Here is a 20014-nt window from a genome sequence, read left to right on the forward strand (position 1 = left end):
GCATGAGGTTAATTTGAACCTCCCTGCTCACCATTTATTGGAAGGGTACCAAGCAGAGCGACTAGTGCTTCATCCATCTCTCACACTGGCAGTGACCTGTGTGAGGGCTTGCAGGTCTGAGCACAGCCTCAGAAACCCCTGATTCTGTTCCTGGAGCTGCCTCTCCATGAGAGTCGCCACTCTCTCAATGGAGGGGGATGTGCGCTCGGAGCTCCGGATCAATGCAGTACTCATGCTCCTAATGGACTCCTCCATGACAGAGACCGTGGAATGCAGACCCTCCAGGATCTCCGCCAGATCCTCCCGTGCATCCCACTGGACATCCAGCATCTGCTGCCTGATGCACAACTTCAGAGGTTCATCGTCTGCCTCAGACTCTGCATGGTCCTGGTCACCAGCAGTCCTCTGACTGCCGGTGCCCTGGGCGCTCTCTGCCTCCGTAGGTCCTCAAGCGAGTGTGATTTCCCCCCACCACTGTGCCCTACCAACTGATCCGACGCACATTTGCCCACCGACGCGCCTATATCCGCGCTGGTGCTTGGTTTGGAGAGATGATGTGACGAGGTCACTTCTGAGGGAGGAACAGAATATGTCAATTGATTACATTGTAACAAAATGACAGTGCATTAACTACATTTGCTTGTCAGAAGGCACAGCTGCCTCACTGAGGCACTGTGATTGGACGAGCAATGGGGACTGTTGATTAGAACATCTCATTGGAGATGCCATGATCCTACAGCTCTTCCCCGGTCTCTCACCTGTTCATTGGATTCTTGCTTTCATCCAAGACCCCTGCCTATCTGTGACCTGTGGACCTTGCTCTACGCTCTCATTCCATGTCCAGGGTGTCCAACTCAAACTTGGAAAGTATCAGTATGGTGGGGACCCCACCACCCATTCACGCGCGCTCCAGTGCATTATGGCTTCTCTTTTCCTGTACGGGCAAAAGCGCATCCATTAATGCACCCTCTACCTACCACACCATCCTAGCCTTGCGCCCCCCCCCCCGGCAAATCCCAAAGAGACGCAGGTAGAGGTGCCCATCAGATTAGCACACCTCACCCTTCTATACACACACACGAGGCAAGCGGGCACATCTCCTAGCCTTGGCAGGCACAGGGATATGTGCCATTTGGCACTCTGCATTTCACACCCCCGAGCGCCACAAAGAACGACCACCCTCCAAGACATCTATACATAGTTCCATGCCAAGTTGGTACTCACCCATGCAGAAGATCATTGAACCATTTTTGGCACTGGATCCATGTGTGGCGCACAACATCATGCCCGCTCACCTGGGCAACCACCTCCATCGAGGCCTTCTTCGTCTGGTGGGGTGGCCTCCTCTTGCCATCCCACAGCATGAGTATGTCATGCCGGGCACTCACTGCCTCCACTAGAGCGCGCAGGCACTCATCAGAGAACCCAGAGTGCCTACCGGCATTGCCCTCCCGCCTGGTGTGCCCAGCGAGTGCTGAGGCCATCACTCCTGCCAAGCATTCATGGGATGTGGGCATTGCTGGCAAGGCCAATATTCATTGCCTATCCATAATTGGTGGTGGGGAGCTGCCTTCTTGAACCGCTGCAGTCCAAATGGCGTGGGTACACCCACAGTTCAGTTAGGGAGGGAATTCCAGGATTTTGACTTGTGTCTTGTAGATGGTAGACAGGCTTTGGGGAGTGTGTGTGTCGCCAGGGTAAGGCAACCATCTTATCACTCTAAACTCTCACACTCACAAGCCCATCATACATTCACTGGTACCTCACTCTCTGCCAGCTCAAGGGAAATCACCACTCATTCTCTCACACACACCCTCACATCTCCACCTGGCCTCACCTCTGGAGACTGCCTCCTCAGCCCCTACCAACTTGAAGCCACTTGCACAGATCAACATGTGCCCCCACACATACCCTGGGATACCCCCCCTTTCCCAGTATGGCCCTCACCGTGCAGCCTCTTCCCTTGCCTGAAGCCACTTCTCCCCCTTCCCCAAGCAAGTCCTAGCCCTGCAGCCATTGAAAAGCCACCCCTGCTTTTACAGCTGGTCTGGTAGGTAGAGACCTGCCCGTGAGCCCCCCTAAAAGTGATGTGGCACTGCCTGTGAAGCCTGCAGCTGATGACCGCGAGTGCTGCCCAAAGCAAACAAACCTCATTTTCTGAGCGAAGTGCAGCCCGCCAGATGCACATCGCTTATGTACAGTTGTGAAACATGTTGGCATGCGATCACACCGACTTGCCCGGATGATCCAGTGTGGGGTGGATGACTCCGGTGAGCAGAGCTTATAATGAGATGCTAAAGTATTGAAATTAGGTTCCTGATGCGCAGCGGTGGGAAACACAGCCCGCCATTGACAGGTGGAGCGGATGATCACAAACTGGTTTCACAATGGGGTGAAACTGATTTTTGGCCTTCCCGCCATATTGTCCCCCCCACCGCCCGCCATGATGCCTGACACCAACAGGGCCGGAAAATTCCAGCCTACATAGTAAATGATTTGTTGGTCTATCACCTCATCTGTTCAAGCATTCCTTTATTCCTATTACTAACAATTTGGGCTGCGTTTGACCCAGTCTGTCATGGTAGGAAACATGGCAGCCAGGCCCACTTAATACTGGGTGAGGCCCCATGACAGTCTCTCAGTAGTGGCAAAACCTCTCCAGATTAACTCGGAGGGCAGAAGGGGCTGATGTGGGATTCCTGGCGGCAGGATGTCAATTATGCTTATTAATGGCATAATTTACTGATGGCTCTGGGATTAAATGGAGGCTGTACGACTTTCCCACGTGGACTTGCAATGTCGCCCAGCAAATCCCTGTTGGGTTTACCAGCGACGTCGCAGGTGGGGCCCCTCATAATCAGGCACCATGTGCCTGATCGAGAAAACTAGCATCGGCTGCTGAAAACCACCCCCCTGCCCTTTCATCTGACCCTCTGCTCACCCCTCCCATGTACCCCACTCTGTAATCCCCATCCCACCCTCACACACCTGTGGCTCCACAATGATCCTGGGCCTCTGGTGAGTGCATTGCTTGCAGTAGCCGTTGCTCTCCTCGTCGGCAGCATGAGGAATTGCTGGCCTCAGATTGGCCGGCAGCACTCAGTGGGTAGGACTTCCGCCACAGGAGACTTCAATCGCAGGGAAGGCCCAATGGTGGCCACTTAAGTTCCTGAAGAGCACTTGATTCTGTCAGGCCTCCTTTTCAGAACTGACAGGCATGTCCGGCCGGTTCCCCAATCGATTGCAAAACCTCCATCAGCCCAACAAATTCCCGGTCTTTGTGTTTACTTAAAGTCTGTTTATCCAACTTTAAAACCTAGGTGGTATGAAGATATGTTTGGGGTCCACTGCAGTTTATTATTTGTTTGATTTGATTGCAACAATACAACACATTAGTACAACACATTAAAATAAAGTCATAATCATACATTGTCTTCTATATTGGTGTTCTGTGGAACCATGCGAAGTTTTATCTAGTTTGCCCCGTCCTGAATATCTATTGATGAAACCTATGTATAAGTATGAAGGGGTTAATTTACTTATTGGAAAGCAACTTAGTTTAAAGTCTAAATATATAACCTGAAAATTGATTTCTTTAGTCATTTTCTTCAGCCAATCTTCTTTAAGGGAGTCCGACACCATTAGAATATGCTTTCAGTTATTTTATGGCACGTAAGTATACAGATAGATAGATTCAGCTATCACTTTAAAGAAATTGAAGGTGTGGTCAGGTTTGGTTGATAATCTCATGTTATTCTTGTTTTTGAAACATATATAAACCTTTAAGCAGTTTTTGACAGGTATTATCCCCATGAACAAGTAATACGGTATTAGGATGTTTTCTTTGATCCATGAAGGATTGAATGACTGTTTTGCACTTCAAATCTCAGTGAGATACTTTCCATAAATTACTCTGCATTCTCAGTGTTTAGCTAACCCATGTAAATTAACTGTAGCTGCAAACTGAAGAAATGCAAAGTGCCTGGTTATCTTTTTTTGTGTATTCTTTTCTCCTAATATCTTGATATGTCTAACTGTGTTTGCCATTTTATTTCAGGGTGAATTTGGAACTGATGATAAAACATGATTCTAACTTAGCCTGACTTTTATTTCGTGATACTTTTTATTTTCATGAATGTCTGGTGATCCTAAGCTGAGAATAAATTTATTTGACATTGGGCACTGTAGGAGAAACCTAATTTGAGGTTTGTGGTATCTTTGGTGTTTTAATTATTTGTTGTGTGCAGATAAACAGATACTATTCTCAGCTTTAACCCCTGCAAAAGCCAGATTTTGTGAGGGGCCCAGGCTGCTGATAAATTATGCCAATTCTCACGGAGAAAAGTCAATAATAAAAATAGAAAATGCTAGAAACGCTCATCAAGTCAGGCAGCATCTGTGGAGAGAGAAACAGAGATAACAGATTGATGACCATTCATCAGAGCTCCCTGAAATGTCCTAGGGTTTTTTTATAATCTAGCTTTTTGCTTCTCAGGACATTACATGGCTACTGATATGAGGAAACACTGGGAGTTATAATGCTTTGTTGCATTCATCCTTGGTTGTGACATTCAAACATTTAGAACATGAAATTTTTCATGTTCAGTTGACTAGTAATGAAGTGGAGTATTTGCAGCAGAGAGGACATATTTGAGAGTAAACACACATTCCTCCTTGTCTGCTGAACAAAGGAAAATGCCTATTCTTATACACTATTCTTCTTATCACATGAGAATTAGCATTACTTTATATGGTATACTCTGACCCAATGCAGAGCCTTTTAGTGCATACCTATCCTTACGCACATGTCTACATTTTTTACAGCCAAATGTATAAAATGGATATTACACAGTCAGCAGATCACATAAATTGCATTGTCTGGAATTATTTTATATTTTGCACTTCAAGATTCATCCTCAAGGTCTTGTTTGAACACACTATTGCGGTGTATTTGTATATTTCTCTCTCTCTTACTGACTGTTGCTAGGCTAGAGTAACTCCCTCTTATGAATCAACAAACAGACAGATTGGAAAAGACCAGCTGGTCCATCTAGCCTGTCACCAATAGTCACAACACAACAAAGCATTACAACTCCATGGATACATTTGGAAACCCTCTGGAAGCAATATAAACTTCTGTTTTTGTTCATTTTCTAAAATGAATTCAGATTTTTTTCTGGCTTTTGTTTTGCAGCCATGCACTATCTACTTTTAAAGCAATTTCTAATTAAATATATTTTCTAAGTTAACCTGCCATCATCCTTAATATCTTGAGACTCCTGCAATATTGAAGCTCTTTTATTATTTTAAATTACATGCAACATTTCTGAAGAAGAGGAACGTTTTGTAATCCTGCTGTTTAGATTTTGAACTAATTTGAAACATGTTGGAGAGTCTGGTTGTATGCTCATTTCTATTTTGATATTTATTACATAGGATATACTGCACAGAAACAGGCCATTTCGGCCTAAACAGTCCATGCCGGTGTGTATGCTCCATTCGAGCCTCCTCTTCCTTGTGTAACGTGATTGGGGAGATAGCGTTTTAGTGGTAATGTCACTGGTCATGGCATCATCTGGATTAGTAATCCAGAGGTCCAAGCTAATGCTTTGGGATCACAAGTTCAAATTCCACCACGGCAGCTGGTGCAATTTGAAATTCAATTAATAAAAGCTGGAATTGAAAGCTAGTTTTAGTAATGGTGACATTGAAAACAATATTGATTGTCGTAAAAAGCCATCTGGTTCACTAATGCCCTGTAGGGAAGGAAATCTGCCACCCTTACCTGGTCAGGCCTACATGTGACTCCAAACCCACAGCAATGCAGTTGATTCTTAACTGCCTTCTGAAATGGCCTAGCAAGCCACTTAGTTCAAGAAATGACAGTAGGAATAGGCACCAAATGCTGGCCTTGCAGGTGACACCCACATCCCATGAAAGGATAAATTTAAAAAAGCATAACTCTCTTCTCTTCCCTTGATTCTGTTTTTCATCCATTAAGTTATTCCATTTTCTCAAATATTTAGGAATACTTTTTGTACATGTTATGATATTAGACACAATTTATTTTGAGCCCTATGTTTAATGCAAGTGAAAATGAAAACCTAGCAATGAAGCCAAAATGGGTTCTAACAAAGTCAGGCTGGATGATCTGTTGGTTCCGATTTGATTTACAAGTTGAGTGGAAAGGCACAAGCCTGGTATGGGGCCTTGAAGTCCTACGCTCTGCTTATTCATACTAGACACGCTATGCATGCAAAGAACAAACAATGGAGATAATGGTGTTTTCAGTCAAATTGAACACATTTGCAATGTGCTTTATGGTAAACACAGATGTCATTCAAAATTGCATAGGAATGTTTTGCTGTAATTGATCAAGCAACATTTCTAAAGAATCATAAAAGTTGACTGCCAGACAAAACCACAATTACTTGACTGTTTTCATGATAACTTGATGGATACAATAGCACTCCAAGTTTGTTCCCATTCCTAACAACATTTTAGGTTACTGCCAGTAAGATTTGTTTTCCTTATAGGAATTGATAATTTTGTTGCATTGATTATTGTGTGAATCTAATATAAACATGGATAGGAGTGGCGCAAGTTGTGATAATAGCACATTACAGGTGTTGAAGCAGTGTTGTTCAGCATTGTTTTATGATCAGAGAGCTGAGCTAAGCACACATATGTGGATCTCTGTATATGTGTGTATGCTTGCAAGTTCTGAACTCCATTTTCTCTCGCCATCACGCGATCCTGGAGCCAGCAGTATAATTGTCAGCCTATCTTGTGTCTGTAACCATGACAGTTGTATAATAATTTTAACTACATATTAGTGCGGAATCTTACAATTTCTAAGTATTAATAAATCTCCTGTGGCATTTCCAAAGGATGCAATGCTGCAGGATGTACTGGAGCTATATCACCACCTAGTGGCTGCAGCCTGCAGCTACAGTGTAATTGGACTTGTTTACATAGGAAATTCCCATCATAATGGATCACATAGCATGTTAAATGTTGGTGTTTAAAAATGACTTAAAATCATGGCATCAGGAAATGAAGTTTGTGGGCAGGAAATGTATATATGTATGCACATTATTTTTAATATCTATAGATAAAATATTCAGGATAGAGAAAATTACAATTAAATTTATTCCTTTTGTTCGATGTTTGTTTATAACACTGAGGGACTTTGGGTGAAACATGCATGGAGAGGAATTTCTCATGAGATAGGATTCTGAGCATGCAATGTCCTGAAATTTATGGAATTTTGGCAGAAACTATGGATTCTATTTGCTTATATTTAGCAAAGTGTAAATTATTTACTTCCATTAATTAATCTTTTTTCCATAACATTCACATGTCAGCATATAATATTCAAATTAATCATTTGTGGCCAGAAATTTGAGCATTTAAAAGGATAATTTGCTTTTACCATTTGGGCTACAAATAAAGTTTTTGTTTGCTTTTGGTCATTAAAAAATTGCTGACCTGTTAATTGGCAGAACATGTGTAGTTATTGATGTGTATTGGCTTTCATGTTGAAGAATTAGTAATTTGATAATTGCAAGTTTATGGTTGCTTACTGGTAAATAAAATGGTCAGAACATAATCCAAGTGATAGTTTACAGCAGCAAATTATCAGTTCAGTACCCATGTTCCACAACTGATGAAACATTATCAATTGTACCCTTGAACAGTGCAATAGCAGCTGTGCTTTATGGGTGTTGATTGGAAAAAGGTCTGTAATTGTGATTTGTAACACAGTAATCGCAATATGTTGCATTTTGGTTCTTCGTGTTCCCTCTGATTGGCCAGCTTTTGGGAGCACGGCAGTTAAACAGGCTAATGATCTATTTATGTCTTTGCAACAGAAAGGTAGCAAAGCAATGAACACAACACTGCTGGTACACTTCTTTGGGAAAGAAGGGGAGCAGAAGCTCCAGTACAAAGACTTTTACAGGTAAGGAACTCATCCATTCTGCTAATTAGCTGCTTTCTAGAACACTGTGACCTTAAGTAAAAAGTTTCCTATGCTTTACGCATTCTATTCTTAACTGCAAACCTCTACTATCTGACATGCTTCACAACTCTTTGAACAAGTAGGATCAATAAGATGTGGCATAGCAGCACTTTAATGTGTTTAGAAACTTTTGTGGGTAAGAGGTCCCTGCCTACCACAGAGATAGAAAACTTTAATTGAACTTAGACTCCCACATCTGACTGTTGAAAGCTACAGGTCCTGTTTTTATGGTCTAACGCAGATAATTTTTCAACATTGGTAGGTGTTTGAGTACAATGAGGGAGTTGTGCATTGTCTTTATGATTAAGGTATGTGCTTTTGATCACTCCATTAAAACTGCTTAAAAGTTTGTTACTTGGCAGTAAATCTGGTTTTGCACATTTATATAGAAGATAAAAGGGTCAGTGTGATTTTTACCTTGGTTCAGATATCACCTTTCACCCAAATTGTATTTGTTGGTAAATCAACCAAATCATCTTTCTCGTTCTTCTTAATGGAAAAATGTGATTTTATCTGATCTTTCTGCAAAACACTTTACCACACACAGGAAATCATTGTTGGCTATTGATCAAAGTGCCTGTGTGTTTTGAAAGGAGATGACTGATGAGCCATACCAACATATATAATTGTCAAAAGGAAAGCAGTGATATTTTACAATGAGAATATTTTGTTTGATGCCCATGAGATACTATAGTTTTGAAATGAAAGAAGTTTAAGCATGAGGACTGGGGGAGATTATTTGACACAAATTGTAAGGCTGCATCTTTCTAAAATAACTTTCAGCTAAACCCGGAAGTGTAAGCACAATAGAAGGGCACATTAGTGACCAGTGGTAGAGGTTAGGGAATTAGTTGTTCACTGATTTGTTTCAGGGGTGGGGATGTTAAGTTAAAGGAACATTAAGAAGCTCCCCTAACCGTAGTAATCATGCTTATGTCTACGATGATGTGTCCCTCAGGAATTGATCTGTTTGCATTCTGATTTGAAACCCTTGGAAACTAAAATCATAGAAATTAATTTGAACAGAAGCCTAATTCCCTTTGACTATATCTGCTCTGAATTTATCAAAAATATTTATAATTTTTTGCGGTTACGCTATGGATATAGTATATGAAAACAGGGATATATCAGACAAAACATTCCAAGCAGTACAGATCTAAGGGTTGCAATTCTTTTATTATTTGTTCTATGTAATTCAGAATTTAAAATGCTTACAATCTAAGTAGTGCTGCCCACATCAGCACTCCCAGGTGTGGTACTCACAGGGACCACTGGGAGTTGAATAAATGATATGCTGACCTTGATTTTCGACCCATTTTCTGTGAATGCTGCTTCTTGGCAAGTTCAGTCGGAATGAGCCCTCTGACTTTCAAACATGTAATAAAAACAATGCAAAAAACAGGAATAGCCCAATAGTAAAAAATGCTCACCTTTAAGAATGAGCAAATTAAGGATAAATGACCTGAAGGGAATTAATTCAAATCTGGAGGGAATTATGTAAAATGCAGAAAATAAAATTTGCAGGGAAGGGATACATAGCAGAAAAGTAAAAGTAAAAATGAGATGCAAACAATGAACAGCAATAAGCTTAATAGGAAAATAAACTAACATAGTGAAGAAGAAAGCATATTTCAGAAGAAATTTAGAATTGGGAAAAATTTAAAATGCTGCAGTTCAAAATATTTGGTTACGCTGCAGATAATCTCAATTTTTTAGATTTCCCAAATGGCAGCTTTTTCCACTGTTTATGGGAGCTCCTTGCTGTTTATTACAAGAAAAAGCAACAAAGGGGACTAGATATTCCCACTGATGGTAACAAGAGTAAATGAAATTATCCAACTGGCAGGTGTAAAATCATTAGCAGTGGTAATCTGTTATCATACTTGCCACTTGGGTAAACCTTTGTGCTACTGCCATTTATTTAATTTGCACATTTCACTTGGAGTTGGAAATTGGGTGATGATGGTTTGGCCAGTGTAAAAGAACTTCAGTTGCCTCAGTAGTACTGGTGATGGGAACATGGACTGTACTTACCACAGGGGACAATGGGAACAGACTTTTCACTTAGGTGTACCACCCATTGGGGCAAAAAAAAAATGGCTGTGGCAACTTGTAATGGCTGTGTCGCGAATATTTGATCATTCAAATTATGGCTTGCACTAATAAGTGAAGAAAGCTAACTTAAGCAATAGTGGATATTTTGTTCCAGAATCACTGATAGTAATTATGTGGTGGCACAGAAAGGTGAAATTAATACCTCAGGCATTACTTGTCAATTGTACAATCCCATGTTACCTAAAAAAAATGTGTACATTTTTTCCTCATCATTTTCTTCCTTTTTCTCCTCTCTCAAAGGCCTTGACTCCCTGTTGCCTGGGTACAATTTTAAGACAAGATATGTCACCAAGTAGCCATTATTCAGATATGAGCTTTAACATTGTAAAATTTTCACATTAATTTTTAATCTTCATCTAAGAAAAGTGAGCGAGGGACACCAGGGAATTATAGACTAGTTAGCCTACCATCTGTGTCAGGAAATTACTCGACTCTATAATTAAGGACTGGATGACTGAACTCCTTGAAAAGTTTCAACTGATCAGAGAGAGCTAGTGTGAATTTATAAAGATAGATCATGCCTGATGAACCCAATTGAATTTTTTGAAGGGGTAATTAGTGGACAGGAGAATGTCTATGGATTCTATTTATATAAACTTCCAGAAGGCATCTGATAAAGTCCCTTATAAGAGAATGTTAACTAAATTGAAGCTATGAAATTAAAGGCATATCATTGACCTGGCTAGGAAATTCTCTGAGCTGAAGGAGTCAGAGTAGGGATAATGGGCAGGTACCCTAATTGGCAGGATGTGACTAATCGTGTCCTGCAAGGAGTTGTGTTACAGCCTTAACTATTCACCATGTTTATTAATTACTTTGATGATGGGGTAGAGTGCCACATATCCATATTTACCGACAACACAAAGAAAAATGGCATCATAAGCTGTATAGATGCAAGCACAAAATTATAAAGATATTGATAGATTAATGGGTATCAGGATTCCAAGGTTATGAGAAGAGATCACACAAACTAAGGTTGTATTGCCTGGAATTTAGAAACTGAAGCAATGATTTGATTGAAGTTTTCAAGATGTTCAGGTGAACAGAGTGGTAAAATTTCAGTTGGATGGGGAGTTTAAGACTAGGGTGCATTGTCTAAAAGTTAGAGCCAGATTTTTCATGACTGAAATTAGTAAGACTTCTACACACTAAATCTCATAGAAGTTTGAAGTCTCTTCTGCAAACAGCAACTGATAGTCAATTGATTGTTAACTTTAAATCTGAGATTGATGGATTTTTGTTAACCAAAAGTATTTGAGGGATGTCAGGCAAAGGCAGGTATATGGAGAAGATCGCAGATCACCCATGATTTCAATGAATGGCTGAACAGCCCTCAAAAATGTCAAAGGCATACACCTATTCCTATGTTCACAGCCAAACTGAATCTTTAGTTGACCCAGTGTCTGGACATGCATTTACTGGAGACATTGCTGGATAATTAAAAAAGGGAACAATGACCACTTCCTTCTCCTCCCTAATGTGGAGCCATTAAATTAATTCTAGCACCCCTATTGCTGCCAAGTTGAGAATAGTTAGCTCAGTGCAGACTGTGGGTGAACGTAGGACCTACTTGCTTAATTTGATAGAGCTACTAACTAAATAAACATGCTATACAAGGAGCTACATTCCTTTGTTTTTCAACATCCCTTCGTTGTTGAACTCTAATTTGAATTTCCCAACTCTAACTTCTTTAATCGTTGATCAGGCTGAAATGACTCAAGATTGGTAACAAAATAAATATAAGTTTCCAGTATACGCAAAAAGAGAACGACTTAGGGGATAAAGGCAGTGCATGATGTTACACTGAGCCACACTGACTGGAAAGTTCAATTCCTAGTCTGTATTGAGTTGACTAAACTCAGCTAGGGCATCAGCAAGGACACTACTAACTGACCTCAGTACCCCTGGACTAGGGACAGGGGAGAAAACTGATAATGGGTCCTGATTCTTATTGTCTTCACTGGTGGGAACTACACATGAACATCTGGAGAGGCCGAGGTTTGGCATGGCTTCCGTCCATAGTTGATTAGCCTTTTGGCACTCATAACAAAATTGAAATGAAGGTTATATTTTATTATTAGAACGCTAGTTGCAAAGTTAGTTATGTTAAACATGGAGCTTTGTTCAGTTAAATAGAAATTGTAACTGGTACACCAACGTATACATATAATGGTTTAATATGAACCTTCACTTTAATTATGTAAATTATGTCTAGTAATAAATGTGATTTACAGGAACTTTAAGCAGAAAGTGATGATGGGACTAATGACTTGACTGCCATAGGCATGAATGAGTTACAAACTAAACTCATGACATATTCCCATAAACTCATTGTTCCCCATTGTGCATCATATTCCTTACACAAGTTGAATTAAAACCAGCGTTTCCCATTAATAATTTTAAAATGTGTAAAGGGGGACTGCATGGACAGACGTGAGCATTGCAGCTGGCAGCTGCTGCACACAAATGATACCTATTTTAGAGTGTGTTGCATTGTGCTGGTTAAAGGTTAGAATTCTTTTTCTGAAATCTGGTGTGTAACTTGAAAGAAGAGGAAGAAAAGTTTGCATTTATACAGCACCAAGTATAACCACAGGGCACTATGCAGAACCATAGAAAAGTTACGCCACAGAAAGAGGCTGTTCAGCCCATCGTGCCTGCACTGGCCAAAAATAAAAAATAAAATAAAAACTAGTCGCCCATTCTAATCCCACCTTCCACAACCTGGTCCGTAGCCTTGCAGGTTACAGCACTTCCAGTGCAGATCCAGGTACTTTTTAAATGAGTTAAGGGTTTCTGCCTCCACCACCAAACAAGGCAGCGATTCCAGACATTCACCACCCTCTGGGTGAAGAAGTTTTTCCTCATTTCCCTTCTAATCCTCCTAATAATCACCTTAAATTTGTGCCCCCTGGCAAGTGACCTCTCCACTAGGGGAAACTGGTCTTTCCTGTCTACTCTATCTAGGCCGCTCATAATCTTGTACATCTCAATTAAATCAGTCCTCAGCCTCCTCTGTTCTAAGGAAAACAACCCCAGCCTATCCAATCTTTCCTCATAGCTGCAATTTTCAAGCCTTGGCAGCATTCTTGAAAATCTCCTCTGTACTCTTTCCAAAATAATTATGTCCTTCCTGTAATGTGGCGACCAGAACTGTATACAAAATTCCAGCTGTGGCCTAACCAGCGTTTTATACAGTTCCAGCATTAGATCCCTGCTCTTGGATTCAATACCTCATCCAATAAAGGAAAGCATTCCATATGCTTTCTTTACCACCTTATTCACCTGTCCTGCCACCATCAGGGACCTGTGGACATGCACTCCAAGGTCTCTCACTTCCTCTACTCCTCTCAATATCCTCCCATTTATTGTGTATTCCCTAGCTTTTTTTGCCCAAATGTATTACCTCACACTTCTGTGAATTGAATTCCATTTGCTACTTCTCCCCCCATTCAACCAAACCATTTGATATCATTCTGGAGTCAGCAGCTATCCTCTTCACTATCAACTACACAGCCATTTTTATATCATGTACAAATTTCCCAATCATGCTCCCGCATTTAAATCCAAATCATTAATATATACAACAAAAGGCAAGAGACCCAACACTGAGCCCAATGGAATGCCACTGAAAACCGCTCTCCATTCACAAAAACATCCATTGGCCTATGTTTCCTGTCACTGAGCCAATTTTGGATCCAAGTCACCACATTCCCCTGCGCCCCATAGGCTTTTACTTTTCTGACCAGTCTGCCATGTGGGTGGGACTTTGTCAAATGCTTCACTAAAATCCATGTAAACAACGTCCACTGCACTACCCTCATCAATCTTTCTGGTTACTTCCTCAAAAAATTTGATTAAATTAGTAAGACATGACCTTCCCCTAACAAAACCCTGATTAAGTGTTCCTTTCTAAGTAACAGTTTATCATGTCTCTCAGAATTGATTCCAAAATGCTCTACAGCCAATTAAATACCTTTGAAGTGCAGTCACTATTACAATGCACCCATACACAACAGCCAATTTGTGCATGACAAGATCCAACAAACAGCAACGAGATAAGAGTAATTCATGACTGGCTAGGATAAGATCCTTTATAGCTGTGCATTTGTAATTATGCCAGTGAAACAATGACCCATCAGAGATAAACCTACATGTGTAACCAGAGATAAACTCATGTGTGTATGCTATTTCTACTATGCAAACTTGAAATAGAAGCATAGAAGGCCATTTGGTTCATTGTGTCTGTGCCAGCCAATAAAGGGCTATCCCACCTAATCCCACTTTCCTGCTCTTGGTCCACAGTCCCTTTGATTATGGCACTTCAAGTGCATATCCAAGTTTTTTTTTAAAATGCAGTGAAGACTTCTGCTTCTACCACCCTTTCAAGCAGTGAGTTCCAGACCCTCACCAATGCAGATGTTATTGGCACCTGGGAACAGTGGGATTAGGCTGCAGTGTTGTGCTATTTTGCTAGATGAAAAATCATGTTGTCTTCACCTTTTATGGTATCAATTTGCAATAAGTGGAATTCCGTGAATAACAGACTGCTTTGCAAGGGTTTCCTGCTCTCATAGCAAACATGTTTCTTATTTGGAGAGCTTGTTTTATATTGTGTTTTCAATAATAATTTAACTGGAGGTAGCATAATGGTGGCTGACATACCAGTGAGTATATGAGTAAAATTATAAGTTCACCATGTACAGCCTAAATTTTAATACTATGTCCGAGCAATGGTGATTGCAAAATGAGCAGGAATTTCATGTCCTAATAAAATGAGACCAGGTTAGAAATTAAACAGTTGTGGGTTAAGAAATAGGGATAGCATTTCACCTTTAGTCATTTTCTGCTGAAAGTTTTTTCAGATAACATCAAGCAGAATCCAACAAAAATCCTGCCAATGGTGAAAAAATCCCTTAGAAATATGAAACATAAACCCCCCCCCAACTTTGCCTAAAGTGCCACAGCAATGCTTTAAACTCTTATTTTAGTATCCAGTTGTTCTGCATCAGTTTAAATCCATACAAACTCAGCTGAGTATTTTGATGATTGGATGCAAAGCTCTTATAAATACAAATCCTTCAGTACTGCTTTGTAGAATGTGCTTACAAAGTATATTCTCAAATGCCTAATAATGCATTAGTTCTGGATAAATCCCCTTTGTAATGTGACAGTGTTATAATTCTAATCCTAGGTTTATTCACTCAGAATCAATTCCATTTTAATGTATTAAAAAAATTCAAACAGCAGGTAAGCTACTGTTTTATTTTCACTGAGCCGTGGCAAATTAAATTTTCTGTTTACATTCGCTTCTGACGGTTGAAAGAAGGATCTAAGGATCTAAATGATTGTATTCTTAATGCTTTGTATCAGGATTTTCATGTGATTTAATATAGACACAACAATACATTCTCCTGACTACTTTGCCTTCGCTAAAAAGCGGTGACCGTTGTTGTTCGTCATGAAACCCTGGCCTCTTAACCATGCTTTTAATGCTAGCTTCAACTGGCTTTACAGCTTGGCAGCTGTCACTGGGCAAGTTTAATCAATGACCTGCTAAGTACAGCACTGCATGCTGCATCTTGGTGAGGGGAAAGGGGAAACTGGCAAGAACATCCCATGCTTTAAAACCACAACTCCTTTCAGCAAGCTATAACAGCTGCAATGCTCACCATGTTATCTATGGCACAGAGGAACCATTGCAGCAGAGGGGTCACCACAATGGGCAAAATACCAAGATTAGTCTTTTTGGAATAAATGCATACTAGAAGGCATTTCTTCCACCTCACTTCAAGTTATTGGTCACACTTCATGAATTCTAAAGTTGTTCCTCTTTCTATGTACTTTTTATGGGCCAGAATTTTGATGTCGGCGTGCGGGGACGGGTCTGGCAGGCCGACACGTAAAATGACAGGCGGTGACCTCGGGCGTGCATCCTGACGTCACCGCGTGTCATTTCGATCTTTTGTTCGGCAAGCGCATGCTTCCCTCTTAGGGCAGTAATTAAGATAATTAACAGCGCTGCCTGTCCAACCTTAACGTTGGCAGGCACGCGAAGAGCCGAAGCAGCCTTCACGTTTTTCAGGAAAGCTCATCCATGGGTGGGATGAGATTTCCTGAAGGTTTAATAATATCAATAAATAAATTCTGATAAATTGATAAACATGCCCCAGCTCATGTGACACTGTCACATGAGGGGTCATGTATAAGTAATTTTTATCTTTCTTTATTTAAAAATTTCAATATGAACTTAATCACCCTGAGGCAGCTCCGTGCCTCAGGGAGATTTCTGTGCTCTTTCGCGCGCATGCGCAAAAGACTGCAGGCCCCGACTTTCCCTCCTCCCCCCGCCCACACAGGTAGCGCTGAGCGCTACCGGCTGTGCGTCACGCTGGGCAGGCCTTAATTGGCCCACCCACGTAAAATGGCGGCGCCCTCCCCGATCACGGGCAGCAATCGGCTCTGCGCCTGCCCGTGCCCACTCCCAACCAGCCCACCTGACATTCAGAAAATTCTCCGAATGATTTTGATTTGAAAGAGGAGCTCTTAAACAAGGAAAATCACAATCTTGTGAAACAATTTATTGCAGGTTTCAAGCAACATCATGCCACAAGTAATGATGATTCAATTTTCTTTAGGAAAAGACTTAGCAGATCCAAAAACTACAATCTGTATCCTATTTACCAACCACGCCAAAATAAAAAGCCTTTTTCGATTCCTTCACCCCACCCCACCCCCACTAGGGCCATCTGTACCTTGCTTGTCCTGCTTTCTACCCTTAATTAGAACATTCCTTAAATAATATCACCACCTTCAACGCCTCTTTGTCCTTTTGTCTATGACATCTTTTGGCTATCTCCACCTATCACTGGCCCTCTATCCAACTCTACTTGTCCCACCACCCCCCCCTTAAACCAGCTTATATTTCACCTCTCTTCTATTTTTACTTAGTTCTGTTGAAGAGTCATACAGACTCGAAATGTTAACTGTATTCCTCTCCGCAGATGCTGCCAGACCTGCTGAGTTTTTCCAGGTATTTTTATTTTTGTTTTGGATTTCCAGCATCCGCAGTTTTTTGCTTTTACAACAAAATAAATGTTTCCCTACATTAAAGGCACTATATAAATGCAAGTTGTTGTAATGCACATTAAACAGGACCACAATAAATAGTTTTATGCACACTTAAACAGGGCTGTTGCTGGTATTTATCGATTGTGTGGGCGTAAAATTCCTCACTGAGTCCCATTGAAAGGCTTTTACTACCCTCTACTGGTGCTGTACATTCACCACACAATGGATGTCTGTAGTACACACTTTGCTTGGAACAGTTCAACAAGTGAAACATGGGGCAGAATTTTTCCGTCGGCGTGCAGGGGGTGGGACCCGCACACTGACACGTAAAATGATGCACGATGACGTCGGGTGCGCATCCTGACGTCACAGCGTGCCATTGCGATATTCCACTGGGTGGGTACGTGACAATGTCTGTTGCGTGGCCGCCAGTCATTACCGGGCCAATTAAGGTAGTTGAGGCTCCAATTGTCGTTGATTTTAAGGCGCCCGTGCGATATTTGGCTCATCACATGGGCGCAACGGGCAGGCAGCTATCCGAAACTTTAATGAAGCTCATCCACGGGCAGGAAAGAGGGATCATTGTTTTTGCGAATCCAGACATTTAATAGTTAGTGCTCAAAAGTTATTGAAAGTTGTGTGTGTGAGGTGGAGAAGTCTCAAACACATAGCAGCTGCTTGGACTGCACTCATCACCTTCAGGTCAGCACTTTTCAGTGAGGATTTATTTTGGGGCCTGTAGGTTTCAGCAAGCCCCCCTGAGCCTGGGAATGGGAGGTGATCTCTCCACTGGAGGTACCTCATCTGAGGAGGAAGGGAGGGCTACAAGTGGGAGGAGGTCAGGAGTGCACATTCAGCCTCCAGGGGAGCCACCTTTGGGAGGACAGGCGCAGGCACAAGGGATGCAGGGCCAAGAGGTAGTCCAAGGCACAAGGGGCCGCAGAAGACGCCACTATCCTGCTGCCAGGGTTTACAGGCAGTGAAGCACCTACCTCAATATGTCTGAGGTGTAGTGCCAAAGGTGGCTCCGTCTGTCAAGGGAGACAGGCAACATTATCTGTCAGATGATTGGTCCAGAGATATCAGCTAACTGTGTGGGTGGACACCTCATGCCCGTCTCTCTAAAGTCACAGCTGCCCCTCAACTTCTATGCCTCCGGCTCTTTCCAGGGCTTAGTGGGTGATCTCTGCGGTGTCTCCCAATTGGCTGTCCACACTTGTGTCAAGTAGGTGACAAACACTCTGTTCAGGCATGCACTGACCTTCGTCCACTGGGACGAGGCCAGCCAGACAGAGCGAGCCAAAGGCTTCGCGGCCATTGCTGGCTTCCCCCACGTCCAGGGTGCAATAGACTGTACACATGTGGCCATCAAGGCGCCAGCAGGTGAGGCCGGTGCCTTCGTCAACAGGAAGGGCTTCCACTCAATGAACGTGCAGATAGTGTGTGATCACAGGATGTAGATCCTGCAAGCCTGTGCAAGGTACCCAGGCAGCTCCCACAACGCCTACATCCTCAGACACTCCCAGGTGCCGGGGATCTTCAGTGCTCCAGCCCAGCTGGATGGATGGCTGTTGGGAGACAAGGGCTATCCCCTCAGAAGGGGCTCATGATGCCTCTCTGCCATCCAAGAACAGAAGCTGAGCAGCGGTATAATAGAAGTCATGCCTCCACGAGGGTTGTGGTGGAAAGAGCCATCGGTCTTCTCAAAATGCGCTTCAGCTGCCTGGACCATTCCGGGGGCGCACTCCAGTATCCCCCAGATCAACTGTCGCTTATGGTGGTTGCATGTTTCACTCTGCACAATCTTGCTCTGCAAAGGGGGGATGCTGTGGATGAAGAAGATGTAGACGGAGTGGCTGGGGCTGAGCACGATGAGTCCAGCAGTGAGTCTGAGGATGAGCACACACAGGGAAATGATGAGGGGGCACAGGCTGACCCGGGCTTGCTCCAGGGAGGCAGGGACACCCGGGACGCTCTAATCCAAGGAACCTTTAGCTAGCACAGCACATATGGATCTGCAACACAAGCCTGGCACGTATCCTCCATCCTGCAGACACCATCTGTCTGGATAGGAGGATCAGCAATGGGCACCGTGAATAAATCTAAAAGACACACAAATCATTCATCAAATCTCAGGAATCCATGCACCATTCCAAAAAAAAGAGGAACCCACAGCCATTTGAGACGACATAAATTTAATATCGTAACCAAACTCTCTTCACATAACAGAAATAAAAATGTGTTGGACTTCACACAAAGTTCTAAACAACTCTTGTTGGGGCGGAGGGCAACAGAAAACCACCTGGGGTGTGTCTAAGGTGCCTTCATCTTTCGTTTGCGGGTGCTACGTCTTTGTGGTGCCCCATCGCTGGCACTGAGACAGCCTGCTTTCTCTGATGTCCTGTTGGCCTTGATAACCTTGGCGGACGTCCTTTGGCCCTTCGAGCCTGTGATGGACCCGCCTGGGAGAGAGCTGTCAGCTCCGCATCTCCCCAGTCGTCGCAGCCTCATTGGGTGCCATGGTCACTGGCAGAGGGACGGAGGAGCTGCTGCCCTCATCCACAGCACTCTGAGAGGCGCCAACAGAGACAACAGGCAGCTGCTCCGCCGACGTGAGGTCCATTTGGCCCTCCTTGCTCACCGTAGATGGATGGGCACCGAGGTGGGATACCTGGTGGCCAAACCACTGCCCACACGGGAACTGACCAGATGAGGTCAATGCCCCTGTGAGGGCGTGCAGGTCCGAGCGCAACCCCAGGAACTCCTGATCCTGTCCCTGGTGCTGCCTCTCCATGAGAGTTGCCA

General features: G+C 42.7%; 1 protein-coding gene across 2 annotated transcripts in view; it reads left to right on the plus strand.

Moving 5' to 3' along the window:
- Positions 1-20014, plus strand: part of micu2 (mitochondrial calcium uptake 2) — a 515698-nt gene that overhangs the window by 463444 nt on the left and 32240 nt on the right. For both annotated transcript variants that reach the window (XM_078545440.1, XM_078545441.1), the window contains one exon: positions 7875-7963. In XM_078545440.1, the coding sequence (XP_078401566.1) occupies positions 7875-7963 (89 nt within the window). The remainder of the gene's footprint in view (positions 1-7874; positions 7964-20014) is intronic.

This window comes from Cetorhinus maximus, chromosome 7 (assembly GCF_964194155.1).
Source record: "Cetorhinus maximus chromosome 7, sCetMax3.hap1.1, whole genome shotgun sequence".
Taxonomy (NCBI): domain Eukaryota; kingdom Metazoa; phylum Chordata; class Chondrichthyes; order Lamniformes; family Cetorhinidae; genus Cetorhinus; species Cetorhinus maximus.